At 34.9% G+C, this 17202-nt stretch overlaps 1 protein-coding gene across 3 annotated transcripts in view; it reads left to right on the top strand.

Annotated features, from left to right (window-relative positions):
* Nucleotides 1–17202, top strand: part of LOC104356151 (carnosine N-methyltransferase) — a 37758-nt gene that overhangs the window by 16878 nt on the left and 3678 nt on the right. For 2 of the 3 annotated variants that reach the window (XM_032983860.2, XM_032983854.2), the window contains 5 exons: nt 1514–1709; nt 2673–2836; nt 9956–10096; nt 14847–15025; nt 16558–16671. In XM_032983860.2, coding sequence (XP_032839751.1) covers nt 1514–1709; nt 2673–2836; nt 9956–10096; nt 14847–15025; nt 16558–16671 — 794 coding nt within the window. The remainder of the gene's footprint in view (nt 1–1513; nt 1710–2672; nt 2837–9955; nt 10097–14846; nt 15026–16557; nt 16672–17202) is intronic. The other variant, XR_006164878.1, reaches the window with a different exon arrangement.

Below are 17202 nucleotides of genomic sequence, written 5' to 3' on the forward strand. Positions count from 1 at the left end.
GTAAACACACACCCAAAACGATATGACTCAAATTTCCAGGACAGAAATGGAATTAAATTATTTCTGCCTCAAAGAAATAACTCAGAATTTAAGTGAAATGATGTATCTTGGTGGTTAAAAATAATTTAATTGGCAATTGTATGAGTAAGGCAATAACACACTTCCAGATGAGTTTAGATCAAAGTGCTTGTCTTCTGGAGGCAATTGGATTTAACTTCATTCTTTGTGTGTTGCTGTTCTGATTTCAGTGAATTATTAATTTTGCTAGAAGGTTGAAATTCAACATGAAAGGATGGAGGTTTATAGTGTAAAGATTTTTCTTCTAACAGAACTTTCAAGAAGATGATACTAGGCTAAGCTGATGTGCTTTATAGAGAGGATCACTTTATTTTTCTTACTGCTTCTTCTGTTTTTCGTTCTTCAATGTCATTGTAAACCATTCTAGCTATTGCAATGAACATGCCCTTCCTGAGAGCACATAGGTAATTTTGGAGATATTAATGGTCAAATTTCCAGACTGAGGTTGCAACTAAAATTACAGCAATTGCACCTTGCTCTCTGATGGCTAGTTTCCAACTCTGTGCTACTGTATGCTGACACAAGAGTTTGAGAAACTGCAGTATGACTTGACCTGATTAAATGATTTGCTGCTGCCAAAAGGGTCAGTATCCCTTGTCCTGGCTTTATGACCTGTCTCTCCAGGTCTTTATAACTGCTCAGCCAACTTGACTTGCTACACTGACAGAATTCAAAAGTTAAACAAGCTTTATGGCAGGCCTGGTGAGTGCTTGAACAAGGTGGTGGGAAAAACTGTTCTGGGTGACAGGAAGGAAAGGGAAAGATAAAAGCAGACCTCTTTCTCTGGGCAGTAGATTCACCTTTATTATGGAATTTTTATTTTGGGAAAGTGAAAGAGTTATTTTTAGTTTGGATCAGTTAAATGATCAAATTCCCAGTATCTCAAGGGGAATATGCTCTTAAAAGAAGGTAGCTTAGTATCTTAGTGTGGCTGCCAGGACTCTGGTAATGTCCAGCTGTGACTTTTATGGATCTTCAGAAGCAGTTGATTTTGAGGATCCCTATTCCTACTTCACATCTTGTTATTTCTGTAGCCAAAGTTTACCACAGCATTCAACTATTAATTTAAATTGGATTTTTGAAACAATCTGACTTGTTTTCACGGGTTTGCGGTCTGGTGGTTCATTAGATTTTGTAGATCCATGAATTAAGGTAGTGACCACCCATATTGGAAATGAGTGGTTGATGATGAAACTGCAAGAAAACAGTGGTCCTCTTAAACTGCAACATGTTAAAATGAGTGGTAATACAGAACTTAAGCATTTTGCTTAAAAAATTATTGAAAACTTGTTCTCTAAGGAATTACAAAGTCTGATAACTTTCTGTGTCTAATAAAATGAGTAACTGTAATCTGAATATTTTACAGTGAATTATTTATAATTAGTGTGTGTATTGCTTCTAAATATCTAAAGACCCTAAACTTTTTGCTTTTTAGAACGAATATGCATGAACGAGTGAACAGAACAGAAAGGCAGTTTAAATCTCTCCCAGCTAACCAACAGAGTCTTCTTCCTCAATTCCTTCCACACCTGGACGATATTCGAAAGTGCATTGATCATAATCAAGAGATACTACAGACCATTGTGAATGACTGCATTCATATGTTTGAAAATAAAGAATATGGAGAAGATGTATGTTAAATGGACTTTTTCATACTCCAAAATTAAATTCTGTACGCTTTGGGATTTTCTACATTAGTTTTTCACACCTTTAGGCCTCCAAGTTGCTTTCCTTTCGCCTTCTTTATTTCATTCTTTCTTACTTCCTGTTTGCTTACATTTTCTCACTCTTTCACATCTTCTAGAGCTGATGTTTAATAAAACCATTTGTTGTTAGTCCTTGTGGTTACACATATGAAAACTAACTCTGAATCTGGCAAATGACAGTAATCATTTATTGTAAAAAAGCAGTTTTTCACTCCAGAGTTGTAGCTCTACCCTGTTATTTTTTTTCAGTTAACTATGTAGACCATAAATGGTGTTGTCTCCCCTATTGTAGGTTATTTAAATCAGTTACAATTTTAGATAGACCAAGTATTTTTAATGTTCTCATCTGTAAAAACTTTTTCACTACTTACCTGCTTTTTCAGTGTGACATCTCTATCAAAAAAAATTGCACTCAGGCTTAACAAACTGTCAGAAATAAAAAGTGAAGTCCTTTTTTGGTACCTGCAGGCAAGGTACAGTAACGGGCAGCTCTGCTGTGAGCTTCTCAGTGTTGCCTCATCGGTACCTAAAGGGATCCTCTTCTCAGGGTAAACAGGTCAGCCTCTGCACTAGCTAAGCACTTGTCCTTTCCTGAATAAGGACTACCAGTTGTGCTCTGATATGCCATACTATGTACTCCATTTTGATGTGGAATATGGTCTCTTGGGTGCCAAACAGAACAGCAAACTCAGTTTGTTTAGGATTTTAGGTTGGATTTGAACCCTGGTCCCAGGAGTGAAAGGCAAGTGCTCTTTTCAGCTAGAACTCCCAGTAGCCCTTATAGCATGGCTTTTTTCTGTTTATAATTTACTTCCCCCACCCTGCCCTGCCGAAGACTAAAGCTACATTTTCCACTAACTTTTTTTTTTTTCTCCCCACTTTAATCAGGGAAGAGGGAAGATTACACCAGCTTCAACATTTGACATGGATAAATTAAAATCTACTTTGAAACAATTTGTGAGAGACTGGAGTGAAGAGGGAAAGCCTGAGAGAGATTCCTGCTACCAGCCAATCATTGCTGAAATTGTAAAGAACTTTCCAAAAGAAAGATGGTAATAGTGTTTTAAGACTTATTTTTATGTGGGTGTACGCTATTGCATGAATCTAAAAGAGTTTTTATGGAGTAAAAGCTTGGATTTGAAAATACAGAAATTATTATGAATGCAGTAGAATTAATTTTTTTAATGAAAGAAGTTTTTGTTTCTAATACAAGGTGTTGGAAAAGAGAATAATCATAAACTTCACAAAGGAATACCAGGTAAACCAGAAATATTTTTTTTTCTGCAGCTTGACGTAATGAGTTATCTGTTAACTTTTAAAATAAGAGATCTCAGGAGGTTGTGAAGGTGTTCAGGATCTTCTCCTGTTGTTCAGGATGTTGAAGAAGGTGCTCAGAAAGGTAAAGTTTGCAGGTTAGCAGATTCTCAGAGTGCATGTGCTTGCTGCAGATAAAGGGAGGGATGCTTGTGACAGCAGCAAATGTGAGTATTGCCCTTCACGGTGGAAGGAGGAAAGAGGAAAGACTTAGCCTCTAGTCCAGTTTCACTGCTCTCAGAATTTACTTAATTCTAGCCTTAGTTTCAGACAGAAGATGTTACAAGGCAAGTCTTAAAGTTTTGCTGCATGTGTAAGGGTAGCCTTGTAACTGCGTTGGCTTGCTACCACCACCAAAATAGTAATTTTTTTGGGTAATTTTAAGTAGAAATATACTGGTGGAATCTCAGAAGATATAACTGCTGTAAGAATTCCATGTTTAATGGTTCTGCCATTTAGTCAGCCCAGTCATCATAAAGTGCATTTCAGTTTAAATTTAACACTCTTCTAGTAGGAAAATTTGTGAACTTCGTACTCATACATGTAACAGGTCTGAACTTAAGTTTGATACTGTGGGTTTTCTTCCTTCTCTGTAATTGCTAATAATGCACTTGTACCGATTTGAAAGTACCTTCCACTAGCCAGCTTTTAATTTTCATTAGTAAAGACTGCTAGTGGTGGCAGAACATGGAGTAGACATGGTTAGTTGGTTTTTCTTTTGCCTTGGGCTGACTTATCTGAAGGTGGATGCACCACTAAAAATGTTTTATCTGAAGGTGAACTTTCTGCAATGGTTTTAGTGCTAATAGTGCCCTAGATAAGATAAAGATTAATGAAATACTACTTACCTAATGTAGTGCTGATGTGCAGATCTGTAGGAAAAGTCATAGTTTTGTAAGTAATCATTCTAATTTTCAAGGTAGCAGTTCACCCTTTTCTCTGTATGCTAGCTTTTAAAGCATTTTTATTATGGTAGGGGTAACATGTCAGATCTTGAGAGATACATAACTGAAGTTGGACAGTGTTGACTTTTACCACCAATGAACTCTATTTCAAAATCTCCAGTTGGTATTAGGAAGTAAGGTGTGGTAACAGTTTGGATGAATCTAAAGTTGATATGTTTATGTTACTTTACCGGGGCATTCTGTTTGTTGTTGTTTTTGTCAAACACAACTAATATGACAGTGATTCTGTCCCTGTTGTGATGGCTCTAAAATACCAGTTGGGTGTTTTAGTCTCTACAGAAATCTCAGAACAGATCAAACATCTATACTACAACTTTGAGTTTGTCAAATGAAACATTTTTTTTCATAAAATGTGTATTACATACATATTTAAAAGTTTAATATTCATGATCATTATGGAGCAGTCGTAGCACTTAGGTAAAGCCTTTTTTTGCTATGTTCACATATTATTACTTACTGTCATCAGCTTGCTATTTTTCCTAGTGATAGGAGGACTCTCCTACTTAGGTATACTTACCACTTTGAGGCAGGAAGCAGAGTTGTCCAGAAGGGCCCATTCTCTTTGTGTGTTATCAGGCTTAACTGGCAGTGCCACCTCACTCTTGTGTGAGAAGTAACTTCCCTGACAGGGCAGGCTGGCTGGTCAGTCTGGTTCCTTCTTTACAGTTTTGGAGGGGAGCAGTTGTTTCAGTTTGAACGGATGGACAGGGCCTGAACTGACCATAATGAAGTTATTGCGTCTGTTGTGTATAGTGGGTGCAAAGTCCATTTCTTCCAGAGAGGACTGGCTATGGGTGCTAAGGCATCCTGTAGATGGAACCTTTGTTAAATGCAGCTTTGCATTTCTTTAGAGTTCCCTTTTGTAGTATGGAGTGCTGAAGTCTCCCAAGATTAAATGAAAGTGCTAGAGAAAAATAGTATTGTTGGCACCGTGCGATAAAACCAGCTTTGCCTACATGTATTTTGCATTGGAAAAGATGGAGAAATAAATATTTTAAATTTAAAACTGTCAGTACAAGTCACCTTTTACTTCTTAATGATCTCAGTGGAATTGTACATTCAGTTCCTAGTTAACACTATTTGCTAATGTTATTGATTCCATGCCTTGGAATCATGTGAGAAAGAAGTTCAAATTTTTGAAACTATTCAAGTATGTTTTGCTTCATGCATGCACATGTTGTGTAGTTGCTCTATACCAGATTGGCCTGTACTGTTTCAGTTGGTAAGCAAAGAACAGGAAAAGAAATTAAGTGCTCTATACGCTCGCTCTTCTGGGAAGCAGAAATGATACAAGCTATGGTTGAGAGCAGCTGTAAATTACAACGGTCTTCTAAGTAGGTGCTACGGTTTTCTTGTGTTTAGTCCAGTTTTCTGACAAGACTGTCATCTAAAAATAAACAAAAATGGCAAAAGCTGTTTCTTACTGCCTGTTCTTCTTCATAAGTAATTCCTTCTTTCTGCTTAGCACCGTAACACAGAATCTGTTAGGAGGATAAACAAAGCAGTTTTAAGTGAAGTCCCATGACATAAGGTCTTCCAGAAGAACTGATGGATTTCCTGCATTACTCATGTTGGAATTTAATTGTGTTTCAACTCACACGGTTTCTCTAATATTGTCTACCTTTTGATGAAGCCATTTAAATTTGGATTTCTTGGGTCTGAATGAGCCATGATCACTGCCTTCTATAGAGAGGAAACTGTAAAACAGATACATTTTTATTTGTTGGTGGAATGTGTGTGTTGAAGCATTTTCATGGGGAAACATTAAGTTGAAAGTCTAAATAAGCATACCAATATATTACTTTTTTTCTAATTCCCCTTTTGTCACCTTGATTTTCTTTCACTTCTACCGTTACCTTCCGTACTTAGGTGAAAAGATGTAAAAATGATCAGCTTCTTGTCCAAAAGGAACCAAATAAATAGTTAACCTTTCACTTAATTATCATTCCATGGCTAAGAACAGTAAACTTTAGTATATTCTCTAAAGTTTTCATTTATTCATTAACTTGGCCTCTGGAACCACCTATAACTTGAAATTTAAATCTATCATGCTGTCCAGCAATTGTTTACATTTTCCAAGATACTGATAGAAGTTACTAATGCTTAGTTTCCTTTTTATTTGAAAAACATAGCTTATTAGCCCTAAGACCAAGGTTGGCTATAGTTCTTGCATGTGCTCAGATACATTTATAGTGATGATAAAATATCTGCTTTATATAAATTTTATTTAACTTTATATAAAACACATCTGTCCTTGCAGGGTTTTTAATCTTGTAAAAAATTGTACTTAGTCTAAACTTCACTTTAAATACTGGATTTAGAAGCAAAGTATTTTCTGTGTTACTGCAGTCCTCTGAAGGCATTGCAGGTCTACATGGAATTAACCTCAACTGTGAAGTTTGGAGGAGAAGTTATCTTCAAATGATCGTGCTTTTTAGCTACCTTCATTATTCAGAAAGTGGTTGTCTTTTTAAAAAAAATCCCTGAAAATACAACTACAGTAAAATAATGAAAAATACTATACTGAGAATTGGATCTATTCACTGTCTAAATTTACAAACATTACAGAGATAAGACCAGGAGAGAAGGAATTTCACAGTGTGATTGTACACTGATGTTTCCACTGATCTTCTGTATATGGGCTGTATATTTCTTACCACTACTTACCATGAGATAACATTGAGTAATTTATGAAAATGAGGTTTATGTTTGATGACACACACAAATTTTTCTATTGCTTAACTTCAGTTTACCCATTCAGCTTCATCATTTTTTTGTTAAAGCACAATAGGCATAAACTACGAAACCTCTATTTTTGTCATGTATATTTTTTCCCTTTAAAAAGGGACATCAAGTTAAAATCTTCATTAATGTCATTAAGCTTCCAGTATCTGAAAATATATTACACTGCAAAATGCAGTACAATAACGGCATGACAGATTTTAGTTGTTTCTAGTATTTCACTACTGTCTTTTTAGTAGACTGCTGCAGTTCCAGTAATTAAGCCTTGTTGCCTTCTCCCCTGCTCTTTGGCCAGCCACTTCTCCCCACACCCATCAGGTTAATAGGCCAGTGCTTCTTCCCTATTGCCTGGCAGGTTTTCAGTGGGTACTAGTTGGATGCTGATTTATGTTCCTAACCAATATTACATCTGTGTCATAGAAATTCTGCTGCTGCTGGCTAGTTCAAGGCTAGTTTCACTATGGTTATATAATCTTGGGTTATTGTCAGGATTTAATTTTGTCTTTGCTATTGCTGCAGTTGCATATCCAGCACAGGAAATGAGGTTTTTCTAGCCTCAGTTATGACTGTAGCCATAAAAAAAAAAAAAAAAGCAGTTTCTGTGCAATTGAAAATTTTCAACTGTTCTTAATGATTCAGAAATTACCATAATATAGTGCATTGGAGTGCTCCCACTACCACTATTTTCGTACCTTTTTTTTTTTTTTTAATTCATCAACAATTTTTCACTAACAGTTCCTTTTAAGTCTTGCAAAGCAAAAGGTGTTTGAGCATTTTTTTTTTTTTTTTTTGATAGAAGGACCCTATCAACCATTACTACTTGCTGTGCAGTAAGTTGGCCACATACCTAATTTCTATGATTATAGATTTAAAAAATGCCCTTGAACCATTCTGGAAGGCTAGTGTCAATTTTAGTGGACTCAGGTTTGACTATATTGTATTCTATTAGCTGGTCTCTGTGTGCTAAAAAGAAGTTGGTAGTCAGAACCTGTCCCTAGCAGTGCGTATGAAGAGGATAGATAGAAAGTAAATTGCTAATAAGTTTCCAGACAGACTTCAATCACTTAATAAAGGTGCAAATTAAAATGCAGTTAAAATCAACTATTTTCTAAGAGGGAATTGGGAATATTAATTCAGAGATGCAAAACCTTTATATTTTGAATAAAAAGACAAAAGGCAGTTACAAGCAATTTAAAATCAACTCACTTGACTGTTAGAGGATTTATCATGTTTTAGGATGAATAAAGGTGCAAAGTTGGAAATATGATTACACCTGCATAGCGATTAGTTATAAGGTTGTTTTAAGAAAAGTCTCTTTTCTAATCAATGTATGATCTTGGAAATAGTGTAAGGCTTTTCATCCCATTCATTGTAGAAGTATCCATGTGGGGGTGCAAAAATCTGTGTAGAGCTGGTCTAAAGATTTCATAAATAAAGTTAAATTGTAAAGAAATTAAATAGATTAGGTTAGAAATACATTTGGAATAACAGTGTACCACTACAAATAGAAAAAGTTGTAAGATTGAGGTTTTTCTAGTTTCTCCCAGAAAGTGGACTTTCTTCTTCCTTCTCCTTCTGGATCCTTTTTTGCAAAAATGTTGTCTTGAGCAAGTTTTTTCCCTGAATTAATATTTTTTTTTTTTTAGTAGGGCTTCCTGGCTAGTTTTCTTCTGGCTTTCCTTGTAGAAGAGGGGTAAGGAGAGCTGTTGCTTCATAGGAGTGGTCTTCAGTAATAGCAAAGTCTTGATTTCCTGCTTCTTGTTAATCACAAAACAAAGAATCTGGAAGTGTAATGGAGTGGAAATCGGGAATAAGAAAATCTTTGATTTTCCCTTTGGGAGGCTTCACTCATTAGATAAGTTAAGCCACAGTCCAAAAGTCACTGTTAAAACTTCTTTGTTAGTTTGTGTGGCCTTTAGAAAAGAATAACGCTTTCTTTTGGTTTTGGGTAATAGTCTTCAGAAATGTATTACTTTTCATAATTACATAACTCCTTCACTCATCTTCGTGCTTATGCAGCATGCTAACTCTTTTGAATCTCTTCTGGCATCCTGAATTTCTGTGTAGTCAAAGGCCTTGCATTTTGCTTTGTTTCATCATATGTTTGGAAGTGCTGATTGTGGCTTCATTTAGTTGCATATAAATTGATGTATTTTTTTTGTCTTTGAAGGTCACATGCAAAAGGGAGGGTTAGTCGTGAGTGTTTGCACTTGTTTTTTTGGTATATGAAATTGTGAAGTCTTGTTCATGACTGGAAACTGAAAAATTATTTCTTTTTAGCTTATATATATTTTAATTTTAGTATAGAAGTTTTATTTGTTTTAGAAGTGAAGGTTTCATTGCACTGTAATGAAAGCCTAATGGTTACAATATCTATATATTGCCTTTTTTGCCTGAAAGAGGAGAAAATTCTGAGATTTTTAGTTCTTCTATTTTTTAGTTGCTGAACTTTGAAGATGGGAGAGGTTTTTATAGGTAGCTCAGTAAACACACTGCTGGATGTCTGTGGTTGTCTTCAACTTGATGCCTAGTTATGGGTAATGCAGGGTTAGAGGGCTGATTTAGCTGGATTTAGGAAATCTTATGCCACTTAATATGTTTCAGTGAAATCAGTGAACAGCATATATAAAACACACAGTTGCTGAGAAGGTAACTATGGTTTTTATAGTCTGAATTACTCATCAGCATACGGAAGTTTCGTCTGTTTTGTGTTTCTGATGTCAAAATACTTGTTTATTTTTCACATGATGTAACCAAGAAAATTTTCAGAGTATCTATTAGTTACCAGTGGGACTTGTAGAAAAACATACGGTACTATATGATAATGTTCTTTCTTCAATTCACTGAAAAGATTTTTAGCTTGATAACTGTCAAAATTTTCAGGGAAAATAAAATATTGTTTTGTAATTATGCTCTGTATTCTGAATAAGGGTTGTATATGTTCTTTTGAGTAACTTCTGTGAATTATTATGACTGTGCAATTAACCTATCTGATGAGAACTGGCTCAGTTTGCATTTAAAAAGTAAAGTTATATAGGAAATATATTATAGTATCTAAGTGTATGGGGGAAAAATGTTTGACTGGACCTCTGTAAGTTTTGTCAAGAGGTATCAGATAAAGACTTAACTATTATTTTTGTTCTGTTGCAGGGATTTCTCCAAAGTTAATATCCTGGTACCTGGTGCTGGGCTAGGTAGATTGGCGTGGGAAATAGCTATGCTCGGTTATGCTTGCCAAGGAAATGAATGGAGCCTCTTTATGCTCTTTTCTTCTAACTTTGTACTCAACAGGTACATAGCTTATGTTTTACTTGCTGATTGAAACCTGGAGAGGCAAAATTATAAATGGGAAAAACTTTAATAAGAAATTTCACAATGACAGATTTGTAAGTCCTAATACAGGACACACATAACCACTTTGTAGAATGTTTTAATGAAAAAAAAAATAGTGGGTTAAATGGGGGAGGGAAGCATTGTATCTGACTCAATAGAATTACAGCAGGAAGCATGGCTTTTAAGTTATGAGACTTAAAATCTCTACATTGTACCACAGATTTTTCTACATAATCTTGAATAGGTTTTATGATTTATTTCACACCTGTTCCTGTAAAATGCACACCTATCTCAGTCGTGTCAAATATGGACTAGTTAATATGTGCATGGTACTTAGTGGTAGTGACTAGTAACAGGAAACTTGTTAAAATATTACATTACATACTAAAATTTTAGGCACTGTTTCAACATGAAAGGCAACCACCAAAGCATGATGAACCACTTCCTAAGTAGCTAGAATAATATAGTTAATGATTCTGCAATTACAGCGAGGTACTAAATTTGAATGCAGTACATTTCACTTTATAGGTTTAACTTAGAGTGACATTACTGTATTTGGTGTTCTGTCACTTGCATTGGAAATTACTGGTTTCATAAGGAACTTGTTAGAAAGGAAAGAAGGCAGCAAATGCAGCTGATCTTTTTAAGAAGGAGGGTGGGACGACTATGTGTGATCAAGTATGAAAGAGGTCTGGGGGGTGTTTTGTTTCTTGGGGGCGTTGGTACCAGGTTCAGAGAGACAGAATTTGCCGGTTCATTCTTCAATCTGCAGTGGTACACCTTTGCTGAAAACACCTAAACTGTTGGCTTGAATGCTATACCAAGATGTTTTGGAGCCCTCTTTGTAGACTGATTGTCCATAGCAGCTGTGATGATCTTAAATCTATTATAGCTTACTGTTCACAAACAACAGGGAGGGAACACTGTTCTCCTGTATTATGGCTGCTGCATATCTGCTTGAAACCATAGTGGTCGGAGTGATGAAAATATATATTTGCTAGAGGTTTATTTGTTCTTATATTATTCTTAAATTACTCTCATCTGGTGGTGAAATTGCATATTACAGTTGAGCTGATCTAATGCCTTGCAGCTACTGAAAAGAGGTCACATTCTTTTTGTCCTTAGCTATACATCCCTGCTGGCTTTTACACTCTTTGGAACTTTTGAAAAATTATTCAAAGCATTATAGAAGTATTAATTTCTCATCTTAATGAGCACTGATCAGCTGTCACAGTGGTTCAGATCTGAAAGTTAACTTCACCCTCAAATATCTCTGACATGTTTTTTGTCTTCCTTAAATAATGAGTCTTTGGCCTATATATGGAATTCTCCTGAAGATCCATGCTTAGCTTATGATAGTAATTGTTCTTAGCATCTAATGCTCATGTGGTGTTTCCTATTTATAGAAGATATATAGCAAGGAGGTGTATATGCATTAGACTTGTTAATGATCTTAGATTTTAGACAGCAAAACTGAGTGTTGCTCAGATGCTGTAATCTTTATCTTTGCTGGGCAAGTTATCAGTTACAAGGTTCCTTGCTAGCATGAAAGAGAATACTGCTAACCTGACTGAATTTCAGTTAGTTCAACTGAAGTCTTAGCATTCCTTTATGCCACATCTAACTGTGGGCTTGGGATGTCTATTAGGAAGGCTTGGGGGACTTTGGGGATCTTCCGTTTTAGTTGTAAGTGGCTGTTCCCAGTTAGCTCTCTGAAATAGACATGTTTGCCTTCCTGGAACTGGAAGAAACAGTAATGATAAATATGAGCTGAAGATACCAGTTAAGGAAGAATGTTAGGAAAGAAGGATTTTGTGAATTAGTTTTTAACTGCAGTCTTAATGTAATTAATTTTAGTTTTCAGTTCATAAAAGTGTGAGGATTTTACTAACACATCCTTACAGTTTGGATATAAATTCTTTCTCCAACCTTGATTTATTTTTACGAAGACAAAGTACTGTCTTGGGTGTCAGGCCAACTACTACAGTGGGCTCCTAGATGTGGTACAGCAATTTAAGTCTTCTGTATACAGAATGGTATTTGCTGATATTTATGCATGTAAAAAAACTTTATTCTCTTAAACTGTAAACTTTTGTTACTATGAGTAAAGTGGCATAGCATGTTATGTAGAGAGTGTGTCAAGGTGTAACTGTGGTCACTGTAAGTATTTGAAATTAATTAGAGTGCATTATTCCGTTGAAGAAACTCTGATATGAAAACAAAATGACCCTGGAGTAGTTAAGTTACAATGGCTCCAAGGCTGCTGCCATCTCTGTATGGGAAATTGTGCTTCTTCTTGGGTATGGTTCTTCTTGCTGGTGTATTTTTTTCTAGTGTTTACATGAGTTCTGGATATAATGACAGATGGCAGAGGTGATCATTGATGATGTACAAACACACTTCATTTCTTGTACTTGTTGAAAGAGCAAAAACTGAAAAGCGTAATCTGTTTTCCTGCCTCTGGAAAGCATACCAAAATTTTCAGGCAGTCTAGAGCCACAAGACATATTGCTTCGCTTTCACATCTGACAGGAGGAGAAACAACACTAGGGTGGTATCTGTGTGGGGGAGACAGCAGCAGTTGGTTGCTGGCTTGCTGTTTTCTGCAGTTGGTGATTCCGAGCACAGGGTCAGTAGCCTTGGTTCAGCAGCCCTTCAGTAGTATTCAGTGATGAATATTTGAGAAAGTTCAGTTGAACTAATATAAAATCACTTTGTACACAGTCAGAGTAGAGCTAGTTTAAAAAAGTTTTAGTAAATACCAGTAGAATTCATGCTAATAATTAGCTAATCTTTACTTTCTGAAAATAATGTAATTTTAAATAAATCTTGACATTTTGAGAAGGCTGATTAATTGTAGTTGTTGCAAGTCTGTGGCTGCCTTCGGATGAAAATAGTTAAGCATTTTATCTTTAAATCAGTGGTCAAAAGTAAGATTTGACCTACCCATCTTTTTCCAGAATTGTCTTTTCAAATGAGTGTTGAACAGTAAATGCCCAGCCCCTATAGAAAACAGTGAAGTGTGCCACAGTTAAAGATGTTAGATTTTTATAACATAACTTTCATAATTCATCTTTTGTTGTGAGGAAGGAATTGTAAAGGACTGCAGTATTTAATTTTGAAGTATAAATTATAGAAGCTGGAAACAGAGGTTTTCAAGCTGGAATATCAAGAGGGATTAGTCTTTTATATTAAATTGGGAATTTCTTTTGGAACTCTTCAAAAGTCTACATGAATATACATTGCGCCAGAGAAATTAAAAATGCAGGGAGGGGGTATTCCCTTGTATCTCAGAAAAAAACCAAACCACTTTCTAGTCTACTTGGACCTTTTATTTTCTTTACACTGCTTTTGGGGAAATTGTCATTGGTAAAGAAAAATGTTCAGAGGATAATACAGATTGACTGGGAACATAATGAGAACGCTAGAACAGTTAACACACAACTTTTGTTGGCCAATGTAGGGTTTTTTGGTAGTTTGTTGTGGTTGAGGGTTTTGGGGGTTTTTATGTTTATTTTATTTTTTTTTAAAACCAAAACAGAAAATCCTTCTTTTTGCAGGAAAATATGCCCATGTTTTCAGGGCTTTTTCCCTTCTTTTCTTCCTTTGCATATCTGATGTTTTTTATTCCTTATAAATGGAAATAGTTGATGAGCACAGGATACTGGTGCTCAGTTACAGGTTGATTTGCTATTTTTTTTTTAATGGATAAAATTAAATATAAATATGACATGAAGAAAGTAAAAAAATGTTGTTTCAAAGACTTCATCACAGATGCTTTCTATCCACCAGCCAAAAGAGTCCACTTTCTATAACCTGGTAGATTGCTTGCAGTTTATGAAGTGTTTCATGATATGTGTTTTATTGGACAAATGTGTCCTCTGTTGTCCCTGAAAGAAAATGGCTTCATTTTTTTTTAATTAGAAACTGATTTTACTGTGCGAAAAACTGCTTTTTATACTTTAATGCTGTATTTTATCAGTTTTTAAAATAAGAGTTGACTTAGTTGATCATGTCAACCCACAAATTTTATTTTATAAAGACATGTTCGCTTAACATAATTAGAACACTCCAGATGTTACTACCTTAAAATGACATCTAGTGCAAAACTACTACTCTTTGCAAAGTGGAATTTGTTTATTTTTTGAAATCTAAAGGCATCCTTCCTGTTAGCATCTGAAAAGTGTTTTTGTTCTGCTGTACTTCAAAACCCCTATGATTATGGTTCAGGAAAGACAGAAAAGTCTAGAATGAGAACAAATGTTTCCAATAAAATTCATTGAACTAATGTTAACTATTACTTTTTTTTAATAGAAAACTATGATCAAAAAAGGCTTATATTTACTGAATATACAAAACCATAAATGTCATTAATTTTACAAAAGAATCTTACATATTTTTTTTCAGTGGATAAATAAGTTGGGAGAAATGGTAAAAAATAGAAAAATAAAATTTTTAAATTAAAGGCAATTATTTTGTGATGATAAATTGTGTCTCAGAATAAAACTATTTTTTTGATAATTCATAAATTGACGAGCAGTGTAAAGTGTTATGAAGTAGATAAAAGTCCTTTAAAAAATGTGTAGCCTTTACAAGAACTTTATCAACAAAACAATGGATGTTGGTGAAAGTCTTTGACTCCTACATTTCTAGATAATAGATAAGCAATTAGTTGAAACTGAATTGTGCCAATTTCCATATTTTGCAGATGCTCCAAAATTAACTCACATAAGCTTTATCCCTGGATTCATCAGTTTAGCAATAATAGAAGATCTGCTGATCAGATACGTCCAATTTATTTTCCTGATGTTGATCCTCACAGCCTTCCTTCTGGTTCAAACTTTTCTATGACAGCAGGGGATTTTCAAGAAATATATTCAGAGTGCAGTGAGTAAATGCAAACTGCTAGGCTATCCATGTAACTGTATTTTCAGAGTATTTGTTATGATGATTACAAATAAGAGAGCTGTGTCTATAAGCATTAAGCAAAAAGTACTGATTAGCAAGATTTTATTATGCCAGACCAGCTTTTCTTAGTTATAAAAATTATGGACACCTTGCCTAACAGGTCTTTGTTGCAGTAGTCTCTTTCAGAATAAGACAGCATAGTAGTATTATGTAAAGGCTTAGTTGATGTAGAAAAGTGATACAAAGGGAACAATGTAACTAGGCACTTCTTTAGTGTAAAAAGTAGAAATATGAATATTTTTTTGTTGATTCATTTTCTGTTGTAAAAGCAAAGCAAACTATATCAGTAGTAGTAAATTATAAATGGAAAAAATATATACTTATTGACTGTCAATAGTAAATATTTCAGAGGCACGTTATGGGGATGATAATTACCAAAGGTTGAGGCTTCTAGTAGTACAAATAACCTTATTTTTTCTTGCGATATTTTTTCTTATGATATTATTCAGTGCCTACTCTACCAATTACAAATTTAGGATTTGATCAAGGTAACACCCAGTTCTTTTATATGTAGTCTAATATTCTAACATATGCCTATTTAGAAGTCACTATTTTTTAAATTACACAGTATTGGGTTATCACCTCAGACATCTATTTTCTGTTTCCACCTTTCTGTCCCTACTAGACCCATAACCACTTTTCACCAGGATTATATAGCTGTTGATCTGCCATTTCTTGTGCAGCTAGACTTCCAGATACCTTCTTGCAGGAGCCTTCCTTATAATTGGTTAATTTTCTGAAGGTTCTGTTTTACATTAAAACATCCGATACTGGCATAAATTGAGACTTTTATTTTTTTTATTTATAGAACTTAAAACTTTTGCAATTTCATGGATACATGTGTAGAGAAAAACAGGGCGACTCATGCTTTAAAAGGTAGACTTTGAAAGATCCTGCTTGTTAAATTAACTAGTGGAGAACAGCTGGAGAAATATTCAGATACTGAATAAAATGTGATTTGTGAAAGTACCCTTTAGTTGTACAGACTTGTATTGTTCCGGATATTAACTAGAGAGGTTCAAAATCACTGGGTATTTCTGCAGTTGTATTTTTAACAGTTATGGTAATGAAGTTCATAGGACAGGTGAGGTATAGCACGCTTGGGCATTCACTTATATAAAATGTGTTGTAATATTTACATTTTACAATATATGCTTTGAATATATTTTACATTATGTGAATATAACATGCATAAATATGTATAATGTTTTGGAGAGTGTATGTGTATATGCACACACAGGTATATATATAGGCCACATGAACTCAAACAACTGTTGTTAACATAGATCAAAATATTTTATTTACTTGTAAAGGAAATTAAAGAGCCTTCAACTCTTGTTAGTTGAAGCTAATCCTGAGTGTATAAAAAAATATTAGGGTTAAATGATGAACTTTTAAAGGGGTAGAAGCATTGAAACTAATCTCTGTATACTTTGCTCTTTTTTATGCAGATACATGGGACTGCATAGCAACTTGCTTTTTCATAGATACAGCACATAACGTTATTGATTACATTGATACTATATGGAAAATATTAAAGCCTGGAGGAATATGGATAAATGTAGGCAAGTGTAACCAACCTCTCTTCCTGCTCGCCCTGATTTATTGATCACATAACAGGCATCTAGTATTTGAAAAGAACAGTGGGGATGAATGTGTCTGTGCTGAAAACTCTGTAGAACTAGAAACGTCTAGGTCTTGGAAATTCTCAGATGTGTTCAGAATATGTCCAGATGTTTACAATCAAGTCAATACCATATGATTTTTAAATAGAAAAGTAAATCTTCCCAGTGGCAGGTTTTGCATTCGTGCATCAAGCATTTGTTATATGACAGATGTTGTGTCCTGTATTCTCCTTTGCTATTTTTCTAAGAAAACGGAACTTGTTCTGCAAACGCATCCTTGCTTTTTTTTTTTTTTTTAATCTGTTGTCTAATTTGTACTGTACTTCTAAGCAGAAGCTTTGGGAATAAGATTTATGTATGCCTTAGCTCAATGCAAAAGAGAATTTAAGTCTTCCATGGTGACAGAATGGCAGACAAAGCTCGGGAGTACAAACTGGTCAGTTGGTCACCAGACCAGTCCTGGCCAGTCAT

Source organism: Tyto alba, unplaced genomic scaffold (assembly GCF_018691265.1).
Source record: "Tyto alba isolate M040663 unplaced genomic scaffold, T.alba_DEE_v4.0 Super-Scaffold_13, whole genome shotgun sequence".
Lineage (NCBI taxonomy): Eukaryota > Metazoa > Chordata > Aves > Strigiformes > Tytonidae > Tyto > Tyto alba.